This window comes from Electrophorus electricus, chromosome 5 (genome assembly GCF_041902795.1).
Source record: "Electrophorus electricus isolate QZ-2024a chromosome 5, ASM4190279v1, whole genome shotgun sequence".
NCBI classification, from domain to species: domain Eukaryota; kingdom Metazoa; phylum Chordata; class Actinopteri; order Gymnotiformes; family Gymnotidae; genus Electrophorus; species Electrophorus electricus.
Window position 1 is genome coordinate 4400001 of NC_137501.1, and position 25011 is coordinate 4425011.

The 25011-nt window shown below is 43.7% G+C and overlaps 3 protein-coding genes across 7 annotated transcripts; 2 read left to right on the plus strand and 1 right to left on the minus strand.

Moving 5' to 3' along the window:
- The first annotated feature begins 455 nt into the window (after positions 1–455).
- Positions 456–6328, plus strand: trmt2a (tRNA methyltransferase 2A). 2 transcript variants are annotated; one of them, XM_027031236.3, is made up of 13 exons: positions 456–601; positions 775–1123; positions 1465–1772; positions 1954–2062; positions 2378–2559; positions 2837–2951; positions 3113–3228; positions 3447–3558; positions 4268–4390; positions 4895–4970; positions 5078–5194; positions 5470–5566; positions 5832–6328. In XM_027031236.3, the coding sequence occupies exons 2-13, from the start codon at positions 788–790 to the stop codon at positions 6028–6030; spliced, it is 1890 nt and encodes a 629-aa protein (XP_026887037.2). In that variant the 5' UTR covers positions 456–601; positions 775–787; the 3' UTR covers positions 6031–6328. The 2 variants fall into 2 exon arrangements, 1 of the variants encoding a protein (XP_026887037.2); XR_014123982.1 differs by lacking the exon at positions 4895–4970 and having other exon boundaries at positions 5832–5972.
- A 1432-nt stretch (positions 6329–7760) lies between these two features.
- Positions 7761–16843, minus strand: dgcr8 (DGCR8 microprocessor complex subunit). Of its 2 annotated transcripts, XM_027031234.3 has the most exons (14): positions 16699–16842; positions 14964–15970; positions 14319–14481; positions 13741–13883; positions 12445–12766; positions 11854–12051; positions 11486–11587; positions 11295–11393; positions 11105–11187; positions 10881–10981; positions 10126–10232; positions 8927–9054; positions 8512–8625; positions 7761–8360 (listed from the first exon to the last, which is right to left on the minus strand). In XM_027031234.3, the coding sequence occupies exons 2-14, from the start codon at positions 15636–15638 to the stop codon at positions 8277–8279; spliced, it is 2319 nt and encodes a 772-aa protein (XP_026887035.2). In that variant the 5' UTR covers positions 15639–15970; positions 16699–16842; the 3' UTR covers positions 7761–8276. The 2 variants fall into 2 exon arrangements, 1 of the variants encoding a protein (XP_026887035.2); XR_014123981.1 differs by lacking the exons at positions 7761–8360; positions 8512–8625; positions 8927–9054 and adding an exon at positions 10481–10625 and having other exon boundaries at positions 10096–10232; positions 16699–16843.
- Positions 16844–16970: 127 nt separating this feature from the next.
- On the plus strand, positions 16971–24633 carry tia1l (cytotoxic granule-associated RNA binding protein 1, like). 3 transcript variants are annotated; one of them, XM_035530298.2, is made up of 11 exons: positions 16971–17151; positions 17779–17875; positions 18020–18118; positions 19888–19942; positions 20111–20198; positions 20343–20418; positions 20938–21046; positions 21251–21346; positions 21525–21609; positions 22065–22200; positions 22516–24633. In XM_035530298.2, exons 1-11 carry the CDS (start codon positions 17123–17125, stop codon positions 22663–22665), a joined length of 1020 nt encoding a protein of 339 aa, XP_035386191.1. In that variant the 5' UTR covers positions 16971–17122; the 3' UTR covers positions 22666–24633. The 3 variants fall into 3 exon arrangements, with proteins under 3 accessions (XP_035386191.1, XP_035386189.1, XP_035386192.1); XM_035530296.2 differs by having other exon boundaries at positions 16975–17151; positions 22513–24633; XM_035530299.2 differs by lacking the exons at positions 16971–17151; positions 17779–17875 and adding an exon at positions 19464–19514 and having other exon boundaries at positions 18034–18118; positions 22513–24633.
- The last annotated feature ends 378 nt before the right edge of the window (positions 24634–25011 follow it).

Genomic DNA, 25011 nt, shown 5'->3' on the forward strand with positions numbered 1-25011 from the left:
TCAGCTAGATAGCCAAGTTTCTCTATAGGTAAAATGAGATTTGGCTAGCAAATAATATTTGGGCTTTGAACATGGAGTGTTCCACAAAGCGAGCTAACTCAGTAAGCTAGAAATGACCGCCCAACCGTAAACAAACCAGTCATTTCAACGTCACTGAATTAGAGAGTCGGTCAAGCCATTGTCAACGCTTCAAAAACCTGCAGCAACGTAGAATTTGGGAGACAAGCATTCCCCACCGACATGCGACAAAAATTGCCAACTGTTTCAAAATAAAAGTTCTACCCGTTAATCAGATAAAAATGCTGGATGTTGAATTAATATGTGGTCGCTGTAAAATTGACACTACAAAGTAGCATTATCGCAGAAATGCAAAAAACACACGAACAAACACAAATCTACATTCATTGTTCCAAGAGTAAGTTTGATTTGGCTCGCTTTCCAGTCACTCACTGAAATAGACACGTGGGCCGGTTTGCCTGCAAAATGGCAGCCTGCATGTGTAGACAAACTCTCGTGACGTTCTCACGGTAGTTAGCAGGTCTTTTGCGAGAACCTCTAACTTTAGTAATTGAATTACTTGCAAGCCACTTCGAGATATCAGGTTTGTTTTCGTTTTCTGTAGTCAGGAATAACCGCGCGTTATACAATACGCATAATTGTTTTGTTTAGTGATATCTCTGTGGTGCTACTGTCACAGGCTCAAAATGTGAACGGGAGAAACGAAGGATCGGGGTCTGTGTGTCTGTAGACGTGCTAATCCTCACATGCTTCTAGCTTTCAGATCATCATGGCAGAGATGGCTGTTGACAGCACCATGCCAACTGATTCAGCCTCGGCGCCTCCGGAAGACGCGGGTACTGATTCCGAGGTCCCGGAGGCAAAAACCCAGGTGGCGCAGCGTGATAAGGAGAGCAAAACGGACGAAGATGGCAGCTCCAGCGTCTACCGTTACATCAAAGAGGATCTCTTTACCTCCGAGATCTTCAAGGTGGAGATCCAGAACCTTCCCAAGTACACCGGCTTTAACGACCTGAAGAAGTTCTTGAACAAGCAAGGGCTCAACCCGCACAAAATTAAACTCATTGGAAAACAGACGTTTGCCTTCGTGACCTTCAAGAATCAGGTTATCACCAAGACTGCACCATGCATAGTTAAACGACACCCACTTTAGTCTCAGTCTGATTAACTTGACTGACAATGGTCCATCAGGGTGCTGGACCTTCTGATGTACTTAATCATTGTACTGTGAAATGTTATCACCTTGAGCTCTGCACTGAACTGCCTGGTGTGATTCTCAATTTTGCTTTCTTTCTTTCTTACTTCCTCACTAGTAAAATGAACATTCTGTGGTACTACATACTTGAATAATCTAAAGTTAGTTACCATCGCATGTATTGCATATTTAACGTGGGTGGGTGGCCGTGTGCATGCGTAATGTCAAAGTGAAATGGCTTTGACCTGTAGGAGGAGAGAGACAAGGCCTTGAAGCGGGTGCATGGCATGCAGTGGAAGGGGAAGCTCCTGAGTGTCCGCCTGGCCAAGCCCAAAGCCGACCCCATCCTCAGGAAGCGCAGGCGGGAGGAGGGCGCGGCCGCAGCCGGCGCTGAGCCCGACCCCAAGAAGCCGAGTGGCCACGCGCAGGGCGAGGCGGAGGAGGAGCCCCTCAGCACCCGGATCGCCAACGCCGTCACGCCCCTGTGGCAGGTGCCCTATGGAGAGCAGCTGAGGCGGAAGCAGCAGGAGGCGGAGGCCGTCCTGCAGACGCTGTCCAGGTAGCCTCAGGACCTCCACACCAGACAGTCACAGCCGCTGGCTAAACAAATTGCCCTCTCCTATTAGAATTATGGTTAGAGATATAGGAGGGGGAAAAAGGTTTTTGATCAAGTATGCTCAAATATTTTGGCAGTAACTTAAAGTCCTGTTTTTTGTTTGTTTGTTTTGGAATTTGCTCAGGGAAATTGGGAACAGCAACCGAGCAATGCTGCCCTGGCTCTTTGTGCAGAAGGAGAAGAACAGAAACATGTGCTGCCCTTTGGAGGCCATTAGACCGTCTCCTCTGCAGGTATGATGCAGCATTTCAGAAATGAGCACCGAGATTTGAGTCAAACCCGGTTCATGAAATCCTGAATTCTGCGTGACTGTCCTACGTGTTAATCCCCAGTCGCACTCAAATGTCAGACCTTGTGAACAGGAACTGGATAACTTGCCAGTTAGAGGCAATGGGTCATGGTGTTAAAAGGTCCAGTCACTGGTCATGTCTGTCTCCTCCTGGAGTGTCACTGTTGTTCATAAGAACAGGGTCTGGGACAGGACCTGCAGTGTCTTTATTTGTCCTGCGGGAAGTTGCGTGACTGAACGGTGTCTGTCTAAACCACAGACGGAGTATCGGAACAAGTGCGAGTTCGTGATTGGGACAGGTGCAGACGGGGAGGACAAGACCGTCGGCTTCCGTTTGGGAAAGTATAAAGGCGGCTCGTGCGCAGTGGTGAGTCCTGCAGACACCGTCCACATCCCTGCCGAGGCCAAGAGGGTCGTCCAAGCCTTCCAGAAGTACATCAGGTGTGTGCTGCAATATTTAAATATGTAATAAATACACTTCTGTTCCGTGTAGTGTATTGTTCACCACAGTAACAATACAAGATTTCTTTACAAGTTTAATATGTCTGTCAGGGATTTTCTTCCCAAAATGAAATCTGACTGAAGGTTTAAAACATGTCTAATTGTATTAACTATAATCTTGGCAGTACATTTATTTTATTTTTTTTTTCTTTTAATGGTGGTTCTCCGCTGAAGTCTGGAAAGCCAGACATGTAACCATCATTGCTTGTCCATACAGAACCACTCCATTCCCTGCATACAGCCCAGAGACCTACGATGGCCACTGGCGACAGCTGACAGTCCGCACGAGCAGGACCAGTCAAATCATGGCAATGGTCTTCTTCCATCCACAGGTGCCGCATGTCTGTCCGTCTGCCTCAGTCAGAGTGGTGTTATTGTTCAGTAGTTTGTACAGTTCAAAGTAAACTTTGCAGGGTAAATAAATGCTTTTTCTGAGTTCTTTTTTAATGACTGGTTAAAAAAAAAAAAAAATCTTACATTTTCCTAAACCTAGAAACTTCCGGAAGAGGAGCTGGAGTCTCTGAAGAACTCTCTGCGACAGTACTTCACAGAGGGAGTGGGGAAAGACAGCGGGGTCACATCTCTGCACTTTGTGAGAACTGGACAAAGGTAGGACTGGAGGGGCCAGCTAGCTGGACATTGGATTACGCCTTGTAGGAATGAATGAATGAATGAAGAGATTTCTATAGCACCTGTCAAAGGTCAATTTACAATTCACAGGGACAGTATTGTACTGAACCACCAATGACTTCTAGTCTAGTCTAAAGCTGCACCAAGAAGTTTGTTTTTAGTGAGATATTCATTGCTCATTTGTTCACACTGAACAGGACCTCTGCAGGTACTGAGGACCTACCCTGTGAGCTGGTGGCAGGTGATCAGTGGATCCATGAGGAATTACTTGGCCTGAAATTCCGAATTTCCCCTCACTCATTCTTCCAGGTAAAGCCAGGCTTACACTGTGTGTTCTTATAAGACTGTTACATGTCAGAGTGTAGGAGACGATGTCATCAACAAGCACCCAAGTATTGGTACTTGTACCGTCACCCAGTCTTGCCCTCTCAATGTTGGCTTTGTAGGAGCAGTCACACTGCGATTTTGATCTTAATTTTCTGCCAGTGTCTCGTTCAGCGTCCACTGATCTTATATCACGACCATGATACTCATGTGATGCATGATCACGGTGTGAAGCTGGTATAGGCAGTGTTTTCCACCTAGGTCCTAAAGTACCTCCATGTTGCTCTCCTTACTGATTCACCTCATCAGCTATCAGCATGAACTGATTCACAAACTCATTAATTTGTACATGAACTGAATCAGTGGCAAGGCCCATGAACTCAAATTAAACTCGGTATGAAAGCTCACTCATTTGAAGATGAACTTGTTAGTTTACATTTATGGCATTTAGCTGACGCTTTTATCCAAAGTGTCTTAATTATGACTGAGTACTAGTTGAGGGTTAAGGGTCTTGCTCAGGGGCCCCAACAGGGGCCCGTCTTGGCAGTGGGGGGGCTTGAAGCAGCAACCTTCTGATTACAAGTCAAGTACCTTAACCACCAAGCTACTACTTAAAAACTTAAGGCGGATTCACAATTTACATGCTGGCCCTTGTGTTGCACGGTTGTCATGGTGCCATTGCTCTGTGCTCCAGACCAACACAGGAGCTGCCGAGGTGCTGTATTCCACTGTGGGGGAGTGGGCAGGGCTGGACGACCAAAGCACCTTGCTGGACATCTGTTGCGGCACAGGGACTATCGGCATCTCCCTGGCCAAGGTAAACCCACGTCCTCATCTTTACACCTTTTGAATGTAGAGAAAGCAAGAATTAAAGATTTGAATGTGCAAAAATCTTACACGGTAAAGTGTTTATTCAGCCACTGAAGAATAAACCCGAGAGAACTGTGCAGGATGTGATGTGGTTCACCTCACATCCTTCACCCAGACCTTCTACAGCCGTTTTCACATTTCACAACCCTTGGCTAGGCTAGTGTCATTGCTCTTAGATGAGCCTCTTCTTTGTAAACTTTAACCAAAACCACAAGATGAAGTGCAGAACCGAACTCGTATCAGCATATGGCAGTGGTGCTCAACCCAGACCTCCTGGACCCAATCTAGTCCACATTATTTGCTCTGTTCCAGCTGCCAGCACACCTTGTCAGGTAATGGAGAGCAGTATAGCCCTTGATTACCTGGTTCAGGTGTATGACAACATGGAACAGAACAAAGACCTGGACTGGACCGCCGGCATGTATGACAACTCCTCTGGTGTCTCTAACAGAGAGTAAAGAAGGTGATTGGAATTGAACTTTGCCAAGAAGCTGTGGACGACGCAAAAGCGAATGCTGAAGCTAACGGTAGCTAAACTGTTAACTCGTGATTAATAATTAACTCTGAATCCTTCAGATGCTATCTAGCAGTTCACATGTTTGTTTTCCCCATCAAACTGAATTGTTGGTGTTAGGTTTGGTCAATGTGGAGTACCACTGTGGCAGGGCTGAGGAAATATTCCCCACCGTGCTCAACGCTCTGGTGTCTCCAAACGTTACTGCTATTGTTGATCCTCCAAGAGCAGGACTACGTAAGTATTTAGTGGTGTTAGTAGTAATATAGTAATGTTTGTTTACAGTGCACATTTTCCAGTTATAAAATTATTTAATTTCAAAATTCGTTTAATTTTGCTGCTAGGTTTTGGAGCTAGATTCTTTTTTTGGGGGGCGGGTATTTGAGTCTGTGTTTGTGAGCCAAGCAGACATATTAGTTTAAAATTCGGTAGCTTTTAAGTGAACTACAAAAAAACAACTTTTTATAAATGTGACTTTCATTAATTTGTGATCATTTTGATGTCATGACCAGATTCTAAAGTTATTTTAGCAATCAGAAGAGCAGAGCATCTGAAGAAGCTGGTCTATGTAGCATGCAATGCTAAAGCAGCCATGAACAACTTCATTGAGTAAGTAAATATCAACCATAATTCTTCGAGACTACACATCACTCCTAATTCCTTCCACCCATGTCTCCAAAAACCTTCGTAAATTTAAGACCGCTTCTAGTCGCGTAAATGCAAAATAACGTATCTAGTTGGAGGTAGTTCTCACTGATCTCCCTCTCATGTCAAGTCAAGAATTGACTTGGGGTGCGGGGGGGAGAAGCGGTTGATTTTAAAGTAGTCAACCAGTGCGCACTAACCTGTTTGTTTCCTGTCCGCGTGCTTACAGCCTGTGTCGAGCTCCCTCCAACAGGGTGCGAGGGTCTCCATTCCGTCCTGTCCGCGCCACAGCCGTGGACCTCTTTCCTCAGACCATGCACTGTGAGACTGTCCTGCTGTTCGAGAGGGTGGATTACAGCGCCAGCAGTGCCCAGACCCCCGACAACAGCAGAAAGACCGACGACAATGGAGACCCAAGAGTTCCCTAGTTACCTGCAGTAACCCTGCCCCCAACTCAACTGAACATTATACTTGACCCCTGCATTTTGGGGGTTAAGCTTTTTTTTTTTTTTTTTTTTTTGGCAGATGTACCATGTGTTGAGTGAGAGGCAAGTAAGGGTTTATAGACATGGAGAGTTGTTTTAAGCAAATGTTTCACTGTAGAATAGGATGGTGATATTCAATGGACAAACATTTCTAAAAGTTGGAAAAAAAAAAAACTGCTTTAGTTTCCTTCTGTACAGAAATAAAGTAACGCAAAAATGTGAGAAGGCGGTACATCCAGAAGTAGTTGTGACCAGTTTTATTTGCATAAAGAAATTAATGTTGCTCAGGGATCAAGACACTTCATTTTTTAGGCGTTATTCTGAGCCCACACACAAACACAAAAATTTGCACGCTTGGCAAGACGGGACAGGCAGAAGAAAAGCACATTCTCAAAGCAGTTCTACCCTGCACATCATCAACCCCGTGCTCATGTACAGCCATGAGGTGTCAGAAGAAATGCAGTAAGCATTCAGTAAAATCACACCAGCTAAAACCACTTTACAAGTTCACAGTGCACTGGTGGTGGGGGGTTCACTATAGTTTTGTTCCAGCACTTATTGCATTTTTTCCCTTCTGTTTTTCCATCAGGAAGTCTTTATTCTAGGCAACAAACTACAGGAATTCTAGAAAAAATGCATAAGGCTTAAAGCTTTGGTTCATACAGGTTTCTACGATATTGAATTTTGCTTGAGATATGAAATATCTTTTTATTTTCTTCTGGATTGCTGTTTTTCAAATATACTATGCAAAAGTGCCAAGTTAACTAGATTCAACTGAACACATAACTCACTATTACAATGATGGGACATACCATACTTGATTAGGACAAATGACAAGGGAAAATAAGCCCATGCCATTTTTTTTATGTCCAAAACATCAATATTAAAATAAGGCATGTTCTCATGCCACAGCTAGTGCTGGACCCCTTCACCACAGCGTCTCTCGAGTCTCCTTCTCTTTGAAACGAAAGAGCCTCTAACATGAAGTGGAACCAAAGCCACACACAGCTCACTTCTTTACCTACAGAGAAATGTGAGGACAGCCAACATTTACTGCAGACAAGAATCAAGGCCCTGGCCAATACAAATGTAAGAATAAAACTGGGGAAGGACAAATCCTTGTCCTTAAACCTCATCTCCATACTATGGGAGTAAACTACTCCAAGCCCTTAGTGCTTATAGACTCTGCAGTGCTGATCGAAAGAAGCGAGGTGCCTTGGATGAACAACAGGATAAACGGTTTGGCTTATATTTGCATGCCCACTGATATGTATTATTACACTTTCCTCTGCTACTCCCCTGAACAACAAAAAAGCAGTTAGCTTGGTATATTCAATTCTTTGTCCCACCAAACTAAGATCACTTTTGTGTTGAAACTACTGCCACTTTCTTTAGGCTTTTGGAATAGGTTACTCTTTTTAGATGGTCAACGTGCAAATGGGTAGTACAACTGATTTCTTCAGGATAGGCGCGCTCATCCCGGGCCCTACACCTCCAAATAGTTTAATGTACAAGAACCCATGTATCAGGCTGGATTCCACACAGAGCAAACTACTGCACACACAGTATCACAGCACATCAGTAAACGTACAAAACTTCATTAAAACCAAAGAAAGGTCTTCTAAAATGATGCACGCTGGTTTTGGCTATTTTGGGGAGATCAATATTGTCTGTTGTATTCATGAAATTCTGATTTTTTTTTTTTTGAGGGAAGGAAAAACCTCAAATAAGAAAGTCTTTATTAATAAACAATCTAAAAGCCACAAAGTCTAAAACCACAAATGCAAGCAAACACATTTTTTGGACATGGTACTATTCACTCTAAATCAGGTGGCCATACACTTCCGTCATCAGAATTAGTAGCTCATCTCAGTGAAGGTCCACCTGAATCCTGGGAGGCACGACGTTCTTCCTGTCATTACTGAATCAACTTCAGCCCTGTATACCCTGCAAAAGTAACACCTTACAAACAGCCTTCAGACTGTGTCACGGTCAGTGAAAATTTAACTAGTATTGCAGTTTTTGCGCCAGAAGCATAATGCATAATTCAGTAACGGTGAGGTGACCACTGGTCAGTGCTTTGTTTTAGAATTCAGTAATGGGGAGGGGGGAGATCTTCTCCTGTGTGAACTGGGACCATTGCTCAGTGGTTTGCGATTTCTGTAGGTTTCAGCAGGTTTATGGGTGGGCTAGACGTCGACGGTGCACAGGGGCTCACTACCAGGCTGTGCTGACTCCATGACCGTCATTTTGGGTTTCTTACGCGTCTCCTCCTTTAAAGACAGACACAGATATTCATGAAAAGATCAGGGGTGTAAGAGTTCCCAAAAGATTCTGGTTCTCACCCAGCCAGTTTAACATGCTCAATCTCCCATTCTCTCTCTCACACTCACACACTTATTGCTTGTACTTCCACAGACATACCCTCTGCTTGGCCAGCTTCCTCATCTCCTCTTGAAGTTTGTTCAGAATGTGGAGGTTTGGCTTGTTCTTTTTGGCATACTGCTGAAGCTCTATGACACTCTTGTCAGAATTTTCCTGGGGGGGGTGGAGAGATATACATGTTGGTCAGCTGAGTGAAGCCTGTGTGTGTGTGTGTGTGTGTGTGTGTGTTAGACTTAGTTAAGGTCCCAGTGCTTTGGCATGTTATTGACAAGACAATGAGGTTATAGTTACAGGTAAGAAGCACATCACATGTTATCACAACTAAGCTCATCACGTTACTGCAGCAGACTGCAAAACAGAAACCAGCATTTTCCACACGTACACGTGTCCAAATGGCAGACAGGCCAGGCATTACCCAGGGTTCCCAGGAATTAAACAAAGTCTCCCCCAGTACCTTCTTCACCATCTTGTTGCTTTCCCTGCCGTACATGCGCAGCAGAGAACCCCAGTTCTTCACATGTGGGTGGAGCATTTGAAGGATCTTCTGAGAAGCCAGCTGTTTACCCACCCGCTTGTTCTTACCTTTAACACACACACACACACACACACACACACACACACACACACACACACACACACACACAGACCTGTATATATACACCTGTACACCTGTATATATAGATTTATACTCAATTACCTTGTTACACAACAACTGTAGATATGTTATTATACAAAATGGATCTGTACATTCTGTAGAATGTGTACATATATACCCAACCATATTACACCTGCACTGTCCATTCTGTAGATTGTGTACATATATACCCAACCATATTACACCTGCACTGTCCATTCTGTAGATTGTGTACATATATACCCAACCATATACATTGTACATTGTGTATATAATCATAAAATACATATATTGTACATACATTGTTAATATATTTTGTACATACATAGAGTATATATATTTATCTTGTATATATACATTTTTCTCTATGCACCTGTTTCCTTTCCTCAGTTTGGACAGAGCACTCTCCACCATTTCACTGCAAGTTATACTGTGTATGACTATGTATGTGACGAATAAACCGAACTTGAACACCCCCCCCCCATCTCTTATTTATTTTATCTTTGTGCTGTCAGTCTTATTAGTTTACTTTTATCTTTTAAAGTCATTTTGTTTGATAGTTTTAATATTTTTAGATCTTTTTAATAGTTTACTAGCCTTAGTTTACTAGCATTTTAAATTACTATTATTTAGCAGTAGCAACATTATTGCCCAATTTACCCAAAAGCACCAGCACATGCACTCTTAACTAATTAGCATAATTTTATTTGCATAATTCCAATTGAATTTATGCATAATTAGGAGCACTAGCACATTACGAGTGACGTATTTTATTCAGTAATGTGATTTATTGTACTGCTTGGCTAAGTCCGGTCACAAAAATGTCCATTTCCGCAATCCTACACTGAACCCCAGAATCATGGTGAGAAGTGGCTTAGATCCGGATGCATTATTATTCCCTGATTTAATCTTTTTTTTTTTTTAAATAAAGGGGGAACCTGTAACTGTTAACCGTAACCATGGCACCTGATGCCATCCTGATTACAGGAGGGGAAAAGGCTAAATGTTTGTGTACTCACACCAGCCACGGACACTGTGTTTGCCGCAGGTCATCACATACTCGCTCTTCTGGTTCTTGCCTGGGATCACCTCAAACTTGATGCTGGTGTCGCCCATGCCGTGGTTTCTATGGACACACAGTAAAACATATGGCTTGGGTATTCTGTGCTGCTCGATGCTGGCCAGCGTGCTTCTGAACAGGCAGATGAGGACAGAACTGAAGGTTACAGTAAAGACCCCCAAGCCACAGGTCTGGGCCCAAAGATCAACCCTCACCAAGCAGTCTAACACTACTCTGAAAACTCTGAGCTCACACAGTTCTAGAGTTTCTGCTTAGTAAAATAAAAATGAAAACCAAAATACCTTGAAACCAACCTGATTTGACTTTATCTTTTTTTTTCTCTACGATTGGTGAATGCAGCCTGACATCACCTAATCACTGCACCATTTCCCTGAAAGGTGATTCTGTGGTAGTGATTTCCATTTGCATTTGCTGGATGGCAGGTTTTCAGATGGCAAACTGGATCCGTGAAAACATGAGATAGCACAACCTAATGACAGTCAGAACTTCTAAAAACGGGCTTTCATTCAGGGCTTTCTTTTTTTGTGAACACTTCCTTTCCTCCTTACTCTCTCTCCCTCTTCTTTTTAAAGCAACTGTGAGATTGTTAAAGGCCCCATATAAATGTAATATCATCATCATCATCATCATCATTATTATTATTATTATTATTGCTGTTATTGAGAGTTTATATTAATCAGACTATATGAATACCTCTTCAGGCACTCGTGAAGAATCTGGTAGGGGGAAAGTAACCCTGCTTTGTTGGTGAGTTCATAGACCCGTGAGTCTTCAATACTGATATGGTTAAAATACTGTGGAGAAAAGGAAACAAATACTTACAAGACAATGGTAAATTAGGTAGATGGAACAAGAATCTAATCACAGTATTAATATTTCCTTCTCAAGTGAGAAAGTTTCAGTGTGTGTGTGTTTACCTCCAGCTCATCCCCGTCCAGTGGCTTCTCCTCAGATGTCTGCTTCACAAAGTCAGGAATGAGGATCTCCAGCGTGGCTCGAGCTACCCAGTATAACGGGACACAACACGAGTACGTAACATGACTGCATGATCAAACACAGATCTGCACAGCACAGGCAGCCAATATCAATGCCAGAATAAATTGGTACCTGCTTTATTCTTGGCCAGTTTCTTACTACTGGCTGTGCCTGTGCCATATGTGACCCCATCTATGATGACTGAGGCTCCGAAGGGTTCGCTCGGGTTTTCTGGGGGACGGGAAGGACCAGGCACTGAGACACACTGCTCAGTATTAACAGAACACGACCCAACCCAACACACACAGAGATCTGGCACTTACCACATTCAAAAAAGTTGTAAACTGGTCGAACTTTGAGCACACGCTGCATATATTCATGCAGAATGCAAACCTCTGATTTTCCATTAGGGTTGATGACAAACTCTAAAAAAAAAGACAGGACAACCATCAGATTCATCACACACACACACACACACACACACACACACACACACACACACACACACACACACACCTTATGCTCCATGTTCCACTGCAGAAACAGTGTACACTGGGTGAGACACCACCCTCCTGTTGTCCTAACCTTCTAAAACAAATCCTTCCTTGCTTTTCAAACTTCCCACCACTTTTCAAGCACAATGCAACACTGAACCACACTTGGATGGTCGATCAGTCAGTTTCTTTCCTACCTTTCTTAGTGGGAGCATCCTGCACTGACAGCGTGATGAGCTTCTGATTGGCTGGTAGGATGGGCCTCTCTGACTCTGCCTGCTTCCTCTTCATGTCCCTGTTGAACTGCCGACGCTCTGCCCATGTGCGGAACTTCTTCACTGTGACTTGCTCAAAATCGAAGCATTTTTCCAAGTAGTTACGGAACTCTTCAATGTCTACAGAGGGTTGGGGGAGAAGAGATGGTCAAACACACACACATCCTCAGGAATGTGACCCATGGTATGACACCGTGCTTGGCCCACAACTGGAGAAATGTGAAAGCATGATTTAGCTCCTAAGGACATGCAAACAAGTTAACGAGTGAATAAATGGGTTAAATAAATGAAATAATAGAAATGCCCCTACAAAAAAATAACTCCTCCTTTTCAACCTTTAGGCTAAGCTAAAAATAAAAAAAAGGCATGAATATCAGTGAAAATATGTGCTAAAATTTAAAACACCCTGCACCGTGGAAGTCACCGCCTACCGTGTTTAGTGGACAGGCCCACCTATCGTGTTTAGCGGGCAGGCCCGCCTACCGTGTCGTGCTCCGTGAGCTCTGCCCTTACCAACAGACTCATCCTTGCACACCTCCACCTTGGCCTTGACCTGACCCAGCGGACCCTGGGCCGTTTCGCTGCCCTCGGGTCGAGCGCACGCCGCCCCGGCCGGGTCCAGCACGAGGTCCACAGACGGGTCCCCAACCGAAGATTCCTCTGGAGCTGTGGAGTCGGGCTCTTCCACTCTGTCCAGCAAGTGGCCCTCCTCCCTTGGCTTTAGAGGAGATACCTCCACGGTGGGGCTCAACTCCCCGTTCAGCTCCCTCTCCTCCTGCTCCTTCATTCTCTTATAGTGCAAACAGGGAATGCTACTGGTGGGAGGGTCATGTTTCTGAAATGCAGACAAGAGTTCTCTGTACTCAAGGGTAAAGCAATGTGTAAGAACACTGACCCAGACCCACCTGCCAACTAAACACAGCAAAATTAACTATATGAATTAAAATGTTCTAAAGGCTTTTACAATAATGAACTTTACCCATTATTAAAATAATATTACTAATAAATTATATAGCCTGATCAGATTGACTGCTCTGACCAATCTGTAATACTTCAAATAGGATGATGGGGTGTAAATAAAATAATACATTAAAAAAAAAACAGTAAAAGTAAATATTAAAAAGTAGGGTATTCCCTGCAATGTGTGAGATAATGAATATGTAAACTAGTTGTGTTGCATTTTAATTCACCACTGCCACAACTACAGAAGACTGTTCACGACTGTCATGACTACGGTAGACTGTTCAAAGCTGATTTGTGAATTGCCATAATAAGCGCCTAGTGGGCAAGGCTCATGCCATGTTCTGAGCCTATCTCATATTAAGGTATCGGCTGCTGTGGTAATATTAAAATATTAAACGATGAATAAATAATGTAATGCATATAAGCTCTGAGGTGAAGTATGAAACAATGTTGTTCTTACTTAAAAAATTAAAAGTTAGTTAAATGGTACATGTCATAGCTGGTTGTGATAGGTTGATGTTGACCCAGAACTTCTGTTCTAATGCATCCCTACATCTACTCTATATGAACTCGATGACTGTTGCTTAATTGGCACATCACTACACAAATATCCTGAAGAAGAAGGTTTCTGCTCCATTTAGAACAACACATTGAGAACTCTGAGAACCTCTGTTACTACAGGACTTAAAAAATAAGTTAACAAGCAGAACATTTTTGCCTAACTAATAATAAAAATCTATAGTATACAGTTACCTCATCTCTGCCATTTCTACAAAATTCTACTCAACTCTGAATAGAGAAAGGAAGTGAAGGTCTTTGTGAGAATGACCCAAACACTCGGTTTACCCTGATGCTTCCAGTTCCAAGGAAGTAAGGTCTAGACCAGGTAACCACCCTCGTCTCCCGGTGGAGGTAGACTGGAATGCCAGAGTTATGGAATGTCATGATCCACCCGTCAGGAAGAGGCTCTGTAGGAGGACGCCCACGACCTACACACAAAACCCCAAACCATACACAAACATTTACCAATCTTGTGATAGCACAAAAGTGGATAATACGAATGTCAATGAAAATTTCACTTTCAGTGCATAATAAATGGATCCCATGGTGGGTCAGTTTCACTCACATAGAATAAACCTAGTCCTGGACTAAACTGCCAAAAGTGACTCACCTTCAGACATTAGACTTGGGTTTAAGATGTTTGGGAAATGGCCCCAGAATCTCATTAGTTACACAATCAAATTTCAGGCAGCACTATAATTCTTAATGTGGAAGTAAATGTAAAATTTTTGCTGAGATTTAATAATCACGGATATGTACCAGCAAATGGATTCAAATCGTGTAACTACCTGGGACTAAATAATCCTGACACAGTAGCAGATCCCCCACTGAAAGCACCCATTACACAGAGGGCTAGAACTCACTCTTAAGCACGGTCTTAATCTTGGTCATCATGGGCTGCACCCCCAGCTCGCCGTCAGACTGGTGGTCGCTGTCTGCTGCGTACTTGTCCTCGGCCAAACGCATCTTCTTGGGCACAGGCATTCCTTCCTCCAGCAACGCATCCACGTCATTGTCAAAGTCCTCCTGGAAAAGAGAGCAGGGTTAGTGATGAGCCCAGCGCAGCCACCCAGTCAGTGGGGTGGTTAGTGACGAGCCCACCCCAGCCAATCAGAGAGCATGTAAATGCTGTCCCCACCCCAGCCATTGAGCCAATCAGCCATGGATGATGTATGTGTGTGTGTGTGTGTGTGTGTGTGTGTATAAATATATATAAACTGTAATTTTTTTTTTTTTGGCTGATTGTTTGCTGACTGACACCCTAACCCCATAGCGATGCTCAAAGTAACAGAGTGTGAGGCTCTTGGATTGTCGTGCAATGTTTTGGATGTCTTCGTGGGTTGGTGACAAGCCATCAAAGACATCATCAGCACATCACACCACAGTGTAGTTTTGAACTGAAACAGTTTTACGCTGGAGAGATGGGGGTGGACACAGCAATGCAATCACAAATCAACAATTTTGTGCTAATTAACCACTCAGCATTCAATAACAAACATCCCACACACCTCATACGAGTAACTGAGGTCCTCCTCGTTCACCTGCTCCCGCTGCACAATCATCTCAGACGTGAACTCACTCGCCTCCCCGTCCTCTGCTTCCAGGAAGTTCTCGCCGAAATCCTCCAGCTCGTCCAGCACAGCAAACTCAACCTTGTTCTCTTGATCCACCTCAGCCTCTTCACCCTTCCTGTCCAGGCCTGCGCTCCCTGCGTCTGGGCTGGCCTGCCCTGCCCCCTGTTCCTCAGCATCATTCACCTGTCCGTTCTCTAGCTCCACCCCCTGTCCTATCTGCCCGTCCCCCGTGTACAGTACCTTCCTGTCCTTGCCCCTGCTACTGTCACCGCAGAAGCTCACGCTGATCTTAACGTCCCGGAGTAGCTTAAGGTCTGGGAGGAACTTGGCAAGGGGGGGCGCGTGGCGGGCCGTTCTAGGGCACAGGTTGCCGGGTCCCTCGGACGCACCGCGGCTGCTAAAGGAAGCGGAGCCCTTGGTGAGGAGGGGCGTGTCCCTGTCCTCGGCTGGTGCCAGGGGTCCATCACCACCAGAGCTAACGTCCATTTCCTCGGCGTCACTGGACGTTTGCAGGGGAGGCGGTGGAGGGGCATTACATTCACCGTTCCCTGACTCCCCGCTAGCAGGAGGCTCCACTGGGAGAGGAGGCAAAAACTCACTCGCATCCATTGTCCAATTTCTAACAATAATAGAAACTATTTGATGAAATACTAAAAGGAACGAGCACAATACTTTTGGAGCTATCTGCCTCACGTCTTACTAAGGTTTAACTAAAAGATAACAGCCCAAAAACACACACAAGAACGTCACACGGCTCAAAAACGCTCATGTGTAGATCATGGAGTGTTGAATATGCTAAGCTGACTACATTGTTCTTTTCATTAATGTAGACAGCTTTTTAGAATCACTGTCTCAATTATTGGAAATCACAATGCATTCAGCTTAAACCTCGCCCGCGTCTAAGCACTGTCCATCCTCGAACGACGAGTCTCCTGCCAGAGCTGGAAAGGTCAAACGAGAGGAGAGAAGAGGAGTCAACAAGTTACAGGGCAGGTCCATCCAGTTATCAAGCCGCTGCCGCAATTGTGGAACTGGCTGTTCATATTATTCAAAAATACGTTACGGGTAAGTTGGCTGTATCGCGGCCATTCTGATTTGGGAATGACAGTTGCAGAAAGTATTATCTATCTTAGCTAACTTGAGGAATTTAAATTAAACAAGCAAATAAACTAAATGAATACTGGGCTGCAAAAATTAATTAAGAGAAAACTGAGGAGATAGGCTGTATTTACACTTTTTAGTTAATTAACCAGGCAGGTTACACGTTAGCGTTAGTTGGCGAACTAACGTTATTCATTACCTCGGTTAACTAATCCTAGCTATAATTGACAAATGATACAAAATATGAGAAATCGGTATTCGGTTTTGAAGATGAACACACCGACTGTAGCCAGCATGTATACCACTAAATTTGGCTGTTGTAATGCAGCCAATGTCGACCTTATCTCGGCACAGCTGGCGACTTCACTACAACCAAGCTGCTGGTAATCCAGCTAAGCTAACTAGAACTAGCCAACATTAACCCAGTCTCGCGGAAAGGGAGGCGCACGAGACACGTTAGCTAGCTAGCTAACTTAACTAGTCGCCTCAGGTGCCGTACATTGACAAGACCATTAAACAGACTAGTCATCAACAGCGTATGGAATAAACTTGACGTACGTTTACCCACCTATCTAAACAACAGCTATCTTAAAGTCTTGATGTAATCACGCTGTTTTCCCTTTTACAATATTGAGTCTACCATCTCCTCTCTCCGCCATCTTCTAACAGCTAAGGCGCTATGGCGCGCTCGTATGCCGGTGTCTCTGCGAAAGGCGATTGGCCGACGGGTTTTTTTTTCTTCCCCAACCGCATAACAGCCGACCTCCAGACCAGGAGGTGGCGTTACAGCTGCGGTTTACTTTCGTTATCTCGCGGTACCGTGGTGAAGGAGAATATTGCAACGTCAGACGATGTTTCTGGAGTAACGTTAAGAGGAAGTTATCCTAGTTATTTCTCTTTATCGGAAAAGTTGGGATCGAAGGATTTAATTCACCGGTAACCTCGAAAAAATAACTTTTTTACTAAAGGTTTGAAGCCTTTTTGACGGCAGGATGATGGACGACGACCAGCCCAAGACACTGTAAGTATAATGTGCTAGCTTGTTAGCATAAAAGTGAACTAGCTAGCTTGCTCTGTAAGGTAGCCGTTTCCTTTATCTAGCTATGCTAGCTAGCTAGGAAAGCTGATATCGTATTAAATCTGGTTTCTAACTAATTACAGTAACTCTTCTCTTCAATAGGGCAAGTTAGCAACCGGTAGCGAATAGTTATCAAGGTATAACTTGGATACGACCGGGAGTTTTGTTAATTTCGTTTTTTCTAGCTATGCTAGCCAGTTAGCTACACACTGTGTTAGCGGAATAGCTTGCGAAATGGGCGCTCTAAAGAACAATTTCGTGATCAGACTTTCCCCAGTTCTAGCCTAAAAAGATGACGCTTGCAATTCTTTGATGGCACTAGCTAGTTACGATTTCTTGCAGATTTTTGGAAAGCATCGTAATTCGACATCGATAGCTATCAGTTGAGTTCACTTAGGGTAGCTAGACAGTTAGCTTCGTTGAAAACGTGGCACTAATGAAAGTAGTTCTGATTGCACTTTTGCTATGGCCTATGGCTTCGGCTCCGTAACGTTCATTTCCGGTTTGTTTCATTACTCAGGGTGAGTTTGGAAATAATGTCTCTTGTCAATCTTTCTTCCATTTGCTTAGGTATGTCGGGAACCTCTCAAGGGAGGTAACAGAGGCCCTCATCTTGCAAGTGTTCACCCAGATTGGCCCCTGCAAGAGCTGTAAAATGATCATTGACGTGAGTAGATGAGCGTGTTGTCCAATGGAAATGCATCATCGTAGCTACTTTTGCAGATGGTAACAGGCTTTTGCCGGTAGGCGCAGGCGGGTGAGGCAGAAGTCTGACGCGGCGTGGCTCTTCTTTTTGTTGTTTTTTTTTCAGACGGCAGGAAATGACCCATACTGCTTTGTGGAGTTCTACGAACACATGCACGCTGCCGCTGCACTCGCTGCCATGAATGGAAGAAAAATATTAGGCAAGGTAAGGCAGGCCTAGAGAAGCAGAACCTGGAACCATAATTTAGATTTGCTTTACAGCTGAATCTTCACCCCACAAGTAAATAATTTTAATTATTTTATTTTATAAAATACTTTTTTTCCCCCCCTCATTCAACAGGTAAGTGATGTGCACATAATTTGTTTTTAAATGCTCAATTTGCCTTTGCAGCATTTCATCTCTCACCAGTGTATGTAAGCTCTTGAGATGAATTAACCTGCAAACACTCAGAAACCAGTTCAACTCGGCACAAGCAATAGGGAAGCCATTCCTTCAGCCCTCAGTGACTGTAACAACCATCTTAGAACTTATTACCTCACAAGTAGTTGTTTTTGCTCCTGTTTGTGATGTTGCCTCACATCCAATAATGGAAGTAACCACTATCACTGGAATATATCCTGAATGGAAAACCTGGACCTGTTCCAGTAGCTTTCTGCTATACTGTTGTTATTTGCCATCAGTGTTGGTACCGGTAAAGGCTTTGCAGAACTAAAGAGGACACAGTGATGCTTATTTGGGCCGTCTGCCTTGTTAAAAATGTTTGTGGCAGCGCTTTTCCTTGCCAAGCCCCAGTGTGGTTTTATAATGGAACAGCAGTTACAGTGTAGTCTGTGTCTTGCCATATAGAATATTTTTAAAATGTATTTTTATTTAAAATGCATTATTATTGTAATGATGGAAATCTGCCAAACTGGATTTGTGAAAATTCTGGAAAATCCACTGAAGGCAGCCTTGCCCCCAGCCTCAAGCACATGAATGGGTGCATATACTGACCCCCCCCCCCCCTTTTTTTTTCCCCTTCTTCTTTGTCTTTTCTTTTCTTTTTTTAAGTTAATTATTAAATGTTATTTTTAATTTCTCAATAATTGGCGCACACCGATCTGAGGAGAACTATAGCTGTTGGCTCTGCAGGTCAACACCGCAGATGCCCATGGCCTGGCAGGTTGTGGGGCACCGGGAGTGAGAGGTGCTCCGTCATCCTGTCCTCCGGGAGGGGACCCAGCTGGCTGGGTCGTCTGTGACATTGGTTGCTTGTGTGCCAGCCTGAGCGTGTATGCCCTCCGGTTAGTCTGATCAGGGACAGGGAGATGCTGCTGATCTCCATTTCCCCTGAGAGTTCCCCACTCATGAAGCCTGTGTCCTTTAGGCCCCAGACATCTTTTGGGAGGAGTTATTGCGATTTGCGTCATTCCTGTTGACATACTGCACCTGTGTTCAGTCTTCCGCTACACCTTTCATTACTCTGCATCATTCTGTGCACCCACACCAGGCCTTCTTCAGAAACACCTTGGCAGAAATATATTCAGTGCAAATATTTTATCCTCAACAGGTAATGAAGGACCATTTGAGGAGTAATACAAGTTGATAATGTCACTCTGTTGTAAGTCTCTATTTAGACCTTTTTACTCCGTAGCAATATTTAACAGATTTATTTTATTAAATAAATTGTTGGGTTTTTTTTTTGTTTGTTTTTTTTTGATGCCTTGAGTGAACGCCCAGAAACCTTTGCTTTTTTTTTTTTTGCTTTTTTTTTTGTTTTGTTTTTTTTTAAATTTCATTTTTAAATAATTTTTATTTTATTTTTTTTGGTTTGTTTTTGGTTTTTGGTTTTTTTGGGTTTTTTTTCTCCCGTCAGTTTCTACATTTGGAGACTCACATTATTGTCACACTAAGTAAGTTGGAGGCCTTCTTTCTTTTGTGTGTGAATTTTCACTCTTAGTGGTTTTATTTTTTGTTTTCTGTGCTCCTCACAGGACATGAAGGTCAACTGGGCCTCGATGCCAAGCAGTCAGAAGAAAGACACAAGCAGTAAGTGCTAGCATGCATCTGTAAGGGGCCCAAGTTATCTACAGTGTCCCAGTAGGAACATTTAACTAGACTGTCCCATTAGGAAGTTTGCCTTGCTTGTAAAAGAACACTTGTGCAAGAGTTTTAATGACTGGCTTTGTGTATTTTTTGCTCTTGTTCCCCTAACAGATCACTTCCATGTCTTTGTTGGTGATCTGAGTCCAGAAATCTCCACAGATGATGTCAAAGCAGCCTTTGCTCCTTTTGGGAAAATATCGTGAGTGAGCTGTTCAGTAGTTTCAGAATCGCACACGAGCTGTTCAGCTTCAGTAGCCTTTAGTCCGCTAAGTTATGTGGAGTATTGGTGTTTCATGTCTTTCCCCTTCCTTCCGTCTTGCCGGCGGTGCGTGTTGTGATGTAGGGATGCTCGCGTGGTGAAGGACCTGGCCACTGGGAAGTCCAAAGGATACGGCTTCATCTCCTTCATCAACAAATGGGTGAGATGTGTAATACAGACATGGATGGGTCCTGGAAGGGCCCAGCACAACAGATGTTTTCCTCATTCATCACTCGCTGCGCGGGGTGTGTGAGGGGGTGTTTGAAAGCCAGTGCTGGTGCCGACTACCCTGCTCAGAATCAGGCTTTCTCTACTCCTACTTCTCCTAATTCGGCACATCAGCTCAGGGGTTTTAGTGACTGCGCTACTAATGGGGAGAATGTTTAACCCTCATAGTTGTAGGGCGTCAGGACTGGAGTGGAAATCCATCATTCTCAAGCTGAGGTTTGAGTTGAGATTGAGTTGGGTTAGTGCGAGGTAAACACTGCCGTCCTACAAACTGAGGCTGACACTCCTGCTATTTGGTATGACACAAAGTACTGAAGAAAATGAATAAAGTACAAACAAAAGAAAGTAAAACGGATAATGGGCAAGAGCAAAAATATAAATGTTCTTACTTTTGTAATATGATCTGATTTAATTGACTTGAGCGCACTGACTCCTCCTCCATTTCTGATAGGACGCGGAGAACGCCATTCAGCAGATGAATGGCCAATGGCTGGGAGGCAGGCAGATCAGAACCAACTGGGCCACCAGGAAGCCTCCTGCCCCCAAGTCCAACTACGAGAGTGAGCCATCTTCAAAACTATTCTTCTGCAGTGATGCGCAGGAGCAGGCCGCTCTGCAGAAGCCGCCTGCGCCGCGTTCAGAGCACTGATGTGGGTCTCTCTCTCTCTCTTTCTCTCTTTCTCTCTTTCTTTCTTTCTCTCTTTCTCTTTCTCTTTCTTTCTTTCTCTCTTTCTTTCTTTCCCCCCCCCGACCTACCTGTACAGGTGGCTCTAAGCACCTGTCCTATGATGAGGTGCTGAGCCAGTCCAGCCTGAGTAACTGCACCGTGTACTGCGGCGGCGTCACCTCCGGCCTCTCGGGTGAGTGTTGACCCTTTCCCCCTCCCTCTTTGGGGCGCTTCTGCAAATAAAGTCCCTCCAAAAGATTTTGGTCTGACTGCATGCATTGGCTAGTTGAATTGTACCAGCCAAAACGGGGGCGTCGCTGAAATCCAGTGGCTGGACAGGATTGTCACTGTTTCCTTTTTATCTGTTCCAGATCAGCTGATGAGACAGACGTTCTCTCCATTCGGGCAGATCATGGAGATCAGAGTTTTCCCGGATAAAGGCTATTCGTTTGTGAGGTGTGTTGTACAAAGAGACGTTTAAGACATCTAGGACAGGTGTGCTGAATGTAGATCACTACCCAACAGGTGTGACTTGGCACCTGGAGAGAACAAGTCAGTTATCATGTATACCGTATTTACTGTTTATATTGCAACATATTGTGGTTACAATATACCTGTCCCTACATCATACTACACTGGCGTCTTTGTGATTGGGCTAAAGATTGATCTGAGATGTTTTGAGCAAAGATTCCTTGCATTGGTTAGATCAAGTACAACAGTAGAACAGCTCTGCCGGCTGGTCAAACCCTGGTTGGGCTTACACAACCCAGCCGTGATTGCGAATTCATTTAAAACATACTAACCGTACAGATGACAGTAACGACTCAATAACAACCAGAAACTTGAGGAAACGAAGGAAGTTGTCTGGCATGTGGCAACGTGGGTCTGAGCTCGTCTTCCTCCTCCGGCAGGTTTGACTCCCACGAGGCCGCGGCTCACGCCATTGTGTCGGTGAATGGCACGTGTATTGAGGGCCACATGGTCAAGTGCTACTGGGGCAAAGAAACCGCCGACGTGAGAGCCATGCAGCAGATGCCCATGCCTCAGGTACTAACCCCCCCCCCCCCCCGACACACCCTCAGCCCTGCCGTCTGTAGGCCCAACCTGACCACCTGTTCATGTGCTTTTTGCTATAATATGCCTGACCAAGACCCTGGCAGTTAGTTGATGAGTAAAGTGTGTGCACTGTTCCATGGGTCTCAGCCCAGTATTTCCCAGCATGCTTTGCGGTGTGTAACCCCATTGAGCTGTGTGCTTGCTTCTCTGTGGCTTTGCTAACCTGTTCAGCATTTCAAACCCTGAGTGCACTGTTCACCAGAACCTGATCTGAGTCTTCCTCTGCCTTTTCCCCTAACGCAGCAGAGTAACCCGGCTTACGCCGCCCCGCCGTATGGCCAGTGGAGCCAGTCCTATGGGAACGGGCAGCATATGGGCCAATACATGCCCAATGGCTGGCAAATGCCCACTTATGGAGTGTATGGCCAGGCCTGGAACCAGCAGGGCTATAAGTAAGTACAGACATGGGTATCCCTTCGCCGCCTCCACAATGGAACCATCACACTTGCTCCACTAAGGCAAATGTCCAGCAGGATGTACTATTATGCCAATGAGGAGGGGGTGTGAAAGGACTACATTCAACCCAGTGTACAGTATATTCGGATCAATAATATGCCCTTGCCACTGAATTTTTATTTTCCACCCCCCCCCCCCTTTCTTTCCTGTTCTCTGGACAGCTTTTTAAGGTCAAGTTGTCAGTCTTTTTAAAAGAAAATAGAAAAATAAAACCTTGCACCTTTTTTTTGAGTTGTTGTTTGTTTTGGTTTAGTTTTTTTGTTAATTTTGGAATTTGAGGTAATTTCTCTCTCCCCCCCCCCCACTTTTTTCAGTAGTCTCGCCCCTTAACAGGACACTTTTTTTTTTTTTTTTTTTTTTTTTTTTTTTCCCTTGTATAAAGCAATGCTTGTTTTGTATGACTTTTAGTTTATTGATTTTACTCCCTTTATCGTTCTAAAACCATCACTTCTGTACATCTGGTTTTTCGGGGTTTGTGTGTGCGTGTGCTTTTGATGCTGTTTCCTTTTGTTTTCATCACTGAGGTTTTCAGGAATTTAATCTGGACCCCCCTTAACATGCAGGCATTTGGAGTGTTATTTTCATACAGGTAGTTGGGCATACGCCTCCTAGACTGGAGGAGACCTTTCTCAGTGGCCTTCATATCTACTTGAAATTATCAGAACTGCATGTGAAGTAACATTGTTCTTAATTTTGTTTTCTCCAGCTTTTAACAAAATTCATTAAAATGTTCCCCATTTCCCCCTCAAATTGATTTTTTTTTTTTTTTTTTTTTTTTTTTTTTTTTTTTTTTTTTTTTTAATTAAAGATATCAGATTGTAATCTGTCATTATGTGATGTATAGTACTTGTGTTAAACTCTGGTGTTCAAACGTTCTCTCTCTTTTTGTATTGTTAGTAAAAAATCATGTTTTCTGGGATTAAATTAGGTTATGGCAGCACGAAGTACTATAAGTTGTATGTAAAGATATTTTTGTAATTCTGTTTAAAATGGGCTTGTGAATGACTGACTGACTGACTTTGAAGCTTGTAAATTGGGAATTGTGTACCATCTCGTGAATTGCAGGGACAGTTGGGTACTGTCTGCTTGTCCTTTTCACCTTCACACATGGCAGACCTTTTGGGGCTCAGTAGATTTTTACATATGCAGTTTTCAGTAGTGGGTTATTATTTTTTTTTTTTTTGGTTGTTTGTTTATTCCTTCAAAACCTTGTGTTGCTTTACATGAGCAAGCTCATCACTGTGTTGATTTTACAAGCCAAAGACAAGAGGCCTGGCTATGGACGTGTCTGGAGCTCTTAACCCGCTGCCGTGCGCCAAGCACCGGTTGCTGTTTCAGATGCGCTTGAGGCATGGGGTTAAATGAGCTCCTTCGCTCCTAATGCACCACACAGCCGTAAATATGAGCGGCTAGTGCTCCCTGCAGAGGCCTGAGGTTTGTCCAGTGTGTTTCCTTCACTCTCCCCTGGGTCTGACACCCCCCCCCCCGAAGAGCCCCAGTCCCAAAGCAACTCTCGATCTCGCGCAATTTCTTCGTGTTGCTGGGATGTGGTGTGTGTGTGTGGGGGGGTATTTTTGGTTTGTTGTTGTGTTTTTTTTTTGTTTTGTTTTTTTTTTTGTTTTTTGTTTTTTTATAATAATATTGGGTTTTTTGACTTGCCACTCAAGTAATTTTGGAATAAGAAATGCTCTGGTCTGCTTTCCATATTTTTGGTTTGTATTTTGTAAAAAGCTGAAGAAATGTACTGTTGTTCATCATCTTGATTTTTCTGTTTGAGTTCTTTTTCTTGCCTCATTCCATTTTTTTTTTCTAGACCTCTCTTGAGCTTTTTTGGTTTTGATTCCGTCTGTAAATAACTTGATATCCATAACTGAGATAACCATTAAATACTGTTCCAGTATTCGGAGACTCTGGTACGTTCTGTCTATTTGCTTTTCTTTTTTTCTCCCCCCACTCATGTAGACATTTGTATGATGACCTAAAAGTTCCATAAATGCAATTGCTAATAAAACTGGAAATGTAAAGTGGAAAGGAATAAACAAAAAAGGAAAGAATTTCTAAAGATAACTGAAAGGCAGTAATCCAAGAGTTCATTTTACTAATTTATTTCTATATCTTATTTATATCTCTGGTTCAATCCTTTAATGTCTTGGTTAGAAGACGTTTGTCTCCAGCAAGTAAGTATGTGTGTAAATTTAAACAAAAAAAAAAAAAAGGTACACTTCTTGGGTCATAAACTAACCCTATAGCATAGACATTTGTTTTACTTGGTTGTCATTTATACAC

Excerpts from the sequence above, each read along its gene's own strand:
- dgcr8 (XM_027031234.3), bottom strand. The coding sequence starts at position 15,638 with ATGGATGCGAGTGAGTTTTTGCCTCCTCTCCCAGTGGAGCCTCCTGCT. Across the intron at positions 10,982-11,104 it reads TGGACGGGGATGAGCTGGAG|TATTTTAACCATATCAGTAT; the intron begins GTAAACACACAC and ends TTTTCTCCACAG. Across the intron at positions 8,361-8,511 it reads GGAAGCTGGCCAAGCAGAGG|GAGGAGACGCGTAAGAAACC; the intron begins GTATGTCTGTGG and ends CTGTCTTTAAAG.
- tia1l (XM_035530296.2), top strand. The coding sequence starts at position 17,123 with ATGATGGACGACGACCAGCCCAAGACACT. Across the intron at positions 17,152-17,778 it reads GACGACCAGCCCAAGACACT|GTATGTCGGGAACCTCTCAA; the intron begins GTAAGTATAATG and ends CCATTTGCTTAG. Across the intron at positions 17,876-18,019 it reads GCTGTAAAATGATCATTGAC|ACGGCAGGAAATGACCCATA; the intron begins GTGAGTAGATGA and ends TTTTTTTTTCAG.
- trmt2a (XM_027031236.3), top strand. The coding sequence starts at position 788 with ATGGCAGAGATGGCTGTTGACAGCACCATGCCAACTGATTCAGCCTCG. Across the intron at positions 1,124-1,464 it reads TCGTGACCTTCAAGAATCAG|GAGGAGAGAGACAAGGCCTT; the intron begins GTTATCACCAAG and ends TTTGACCTGTAG. Across the intron at positions 3,559-4,267 it reads CCCCTCACTCATTCTTCCAG|ACCAACACAGGAGCTGCCGA; the intron begins GTAAAGCCAGGC and ends TCTGTGCTCCAG.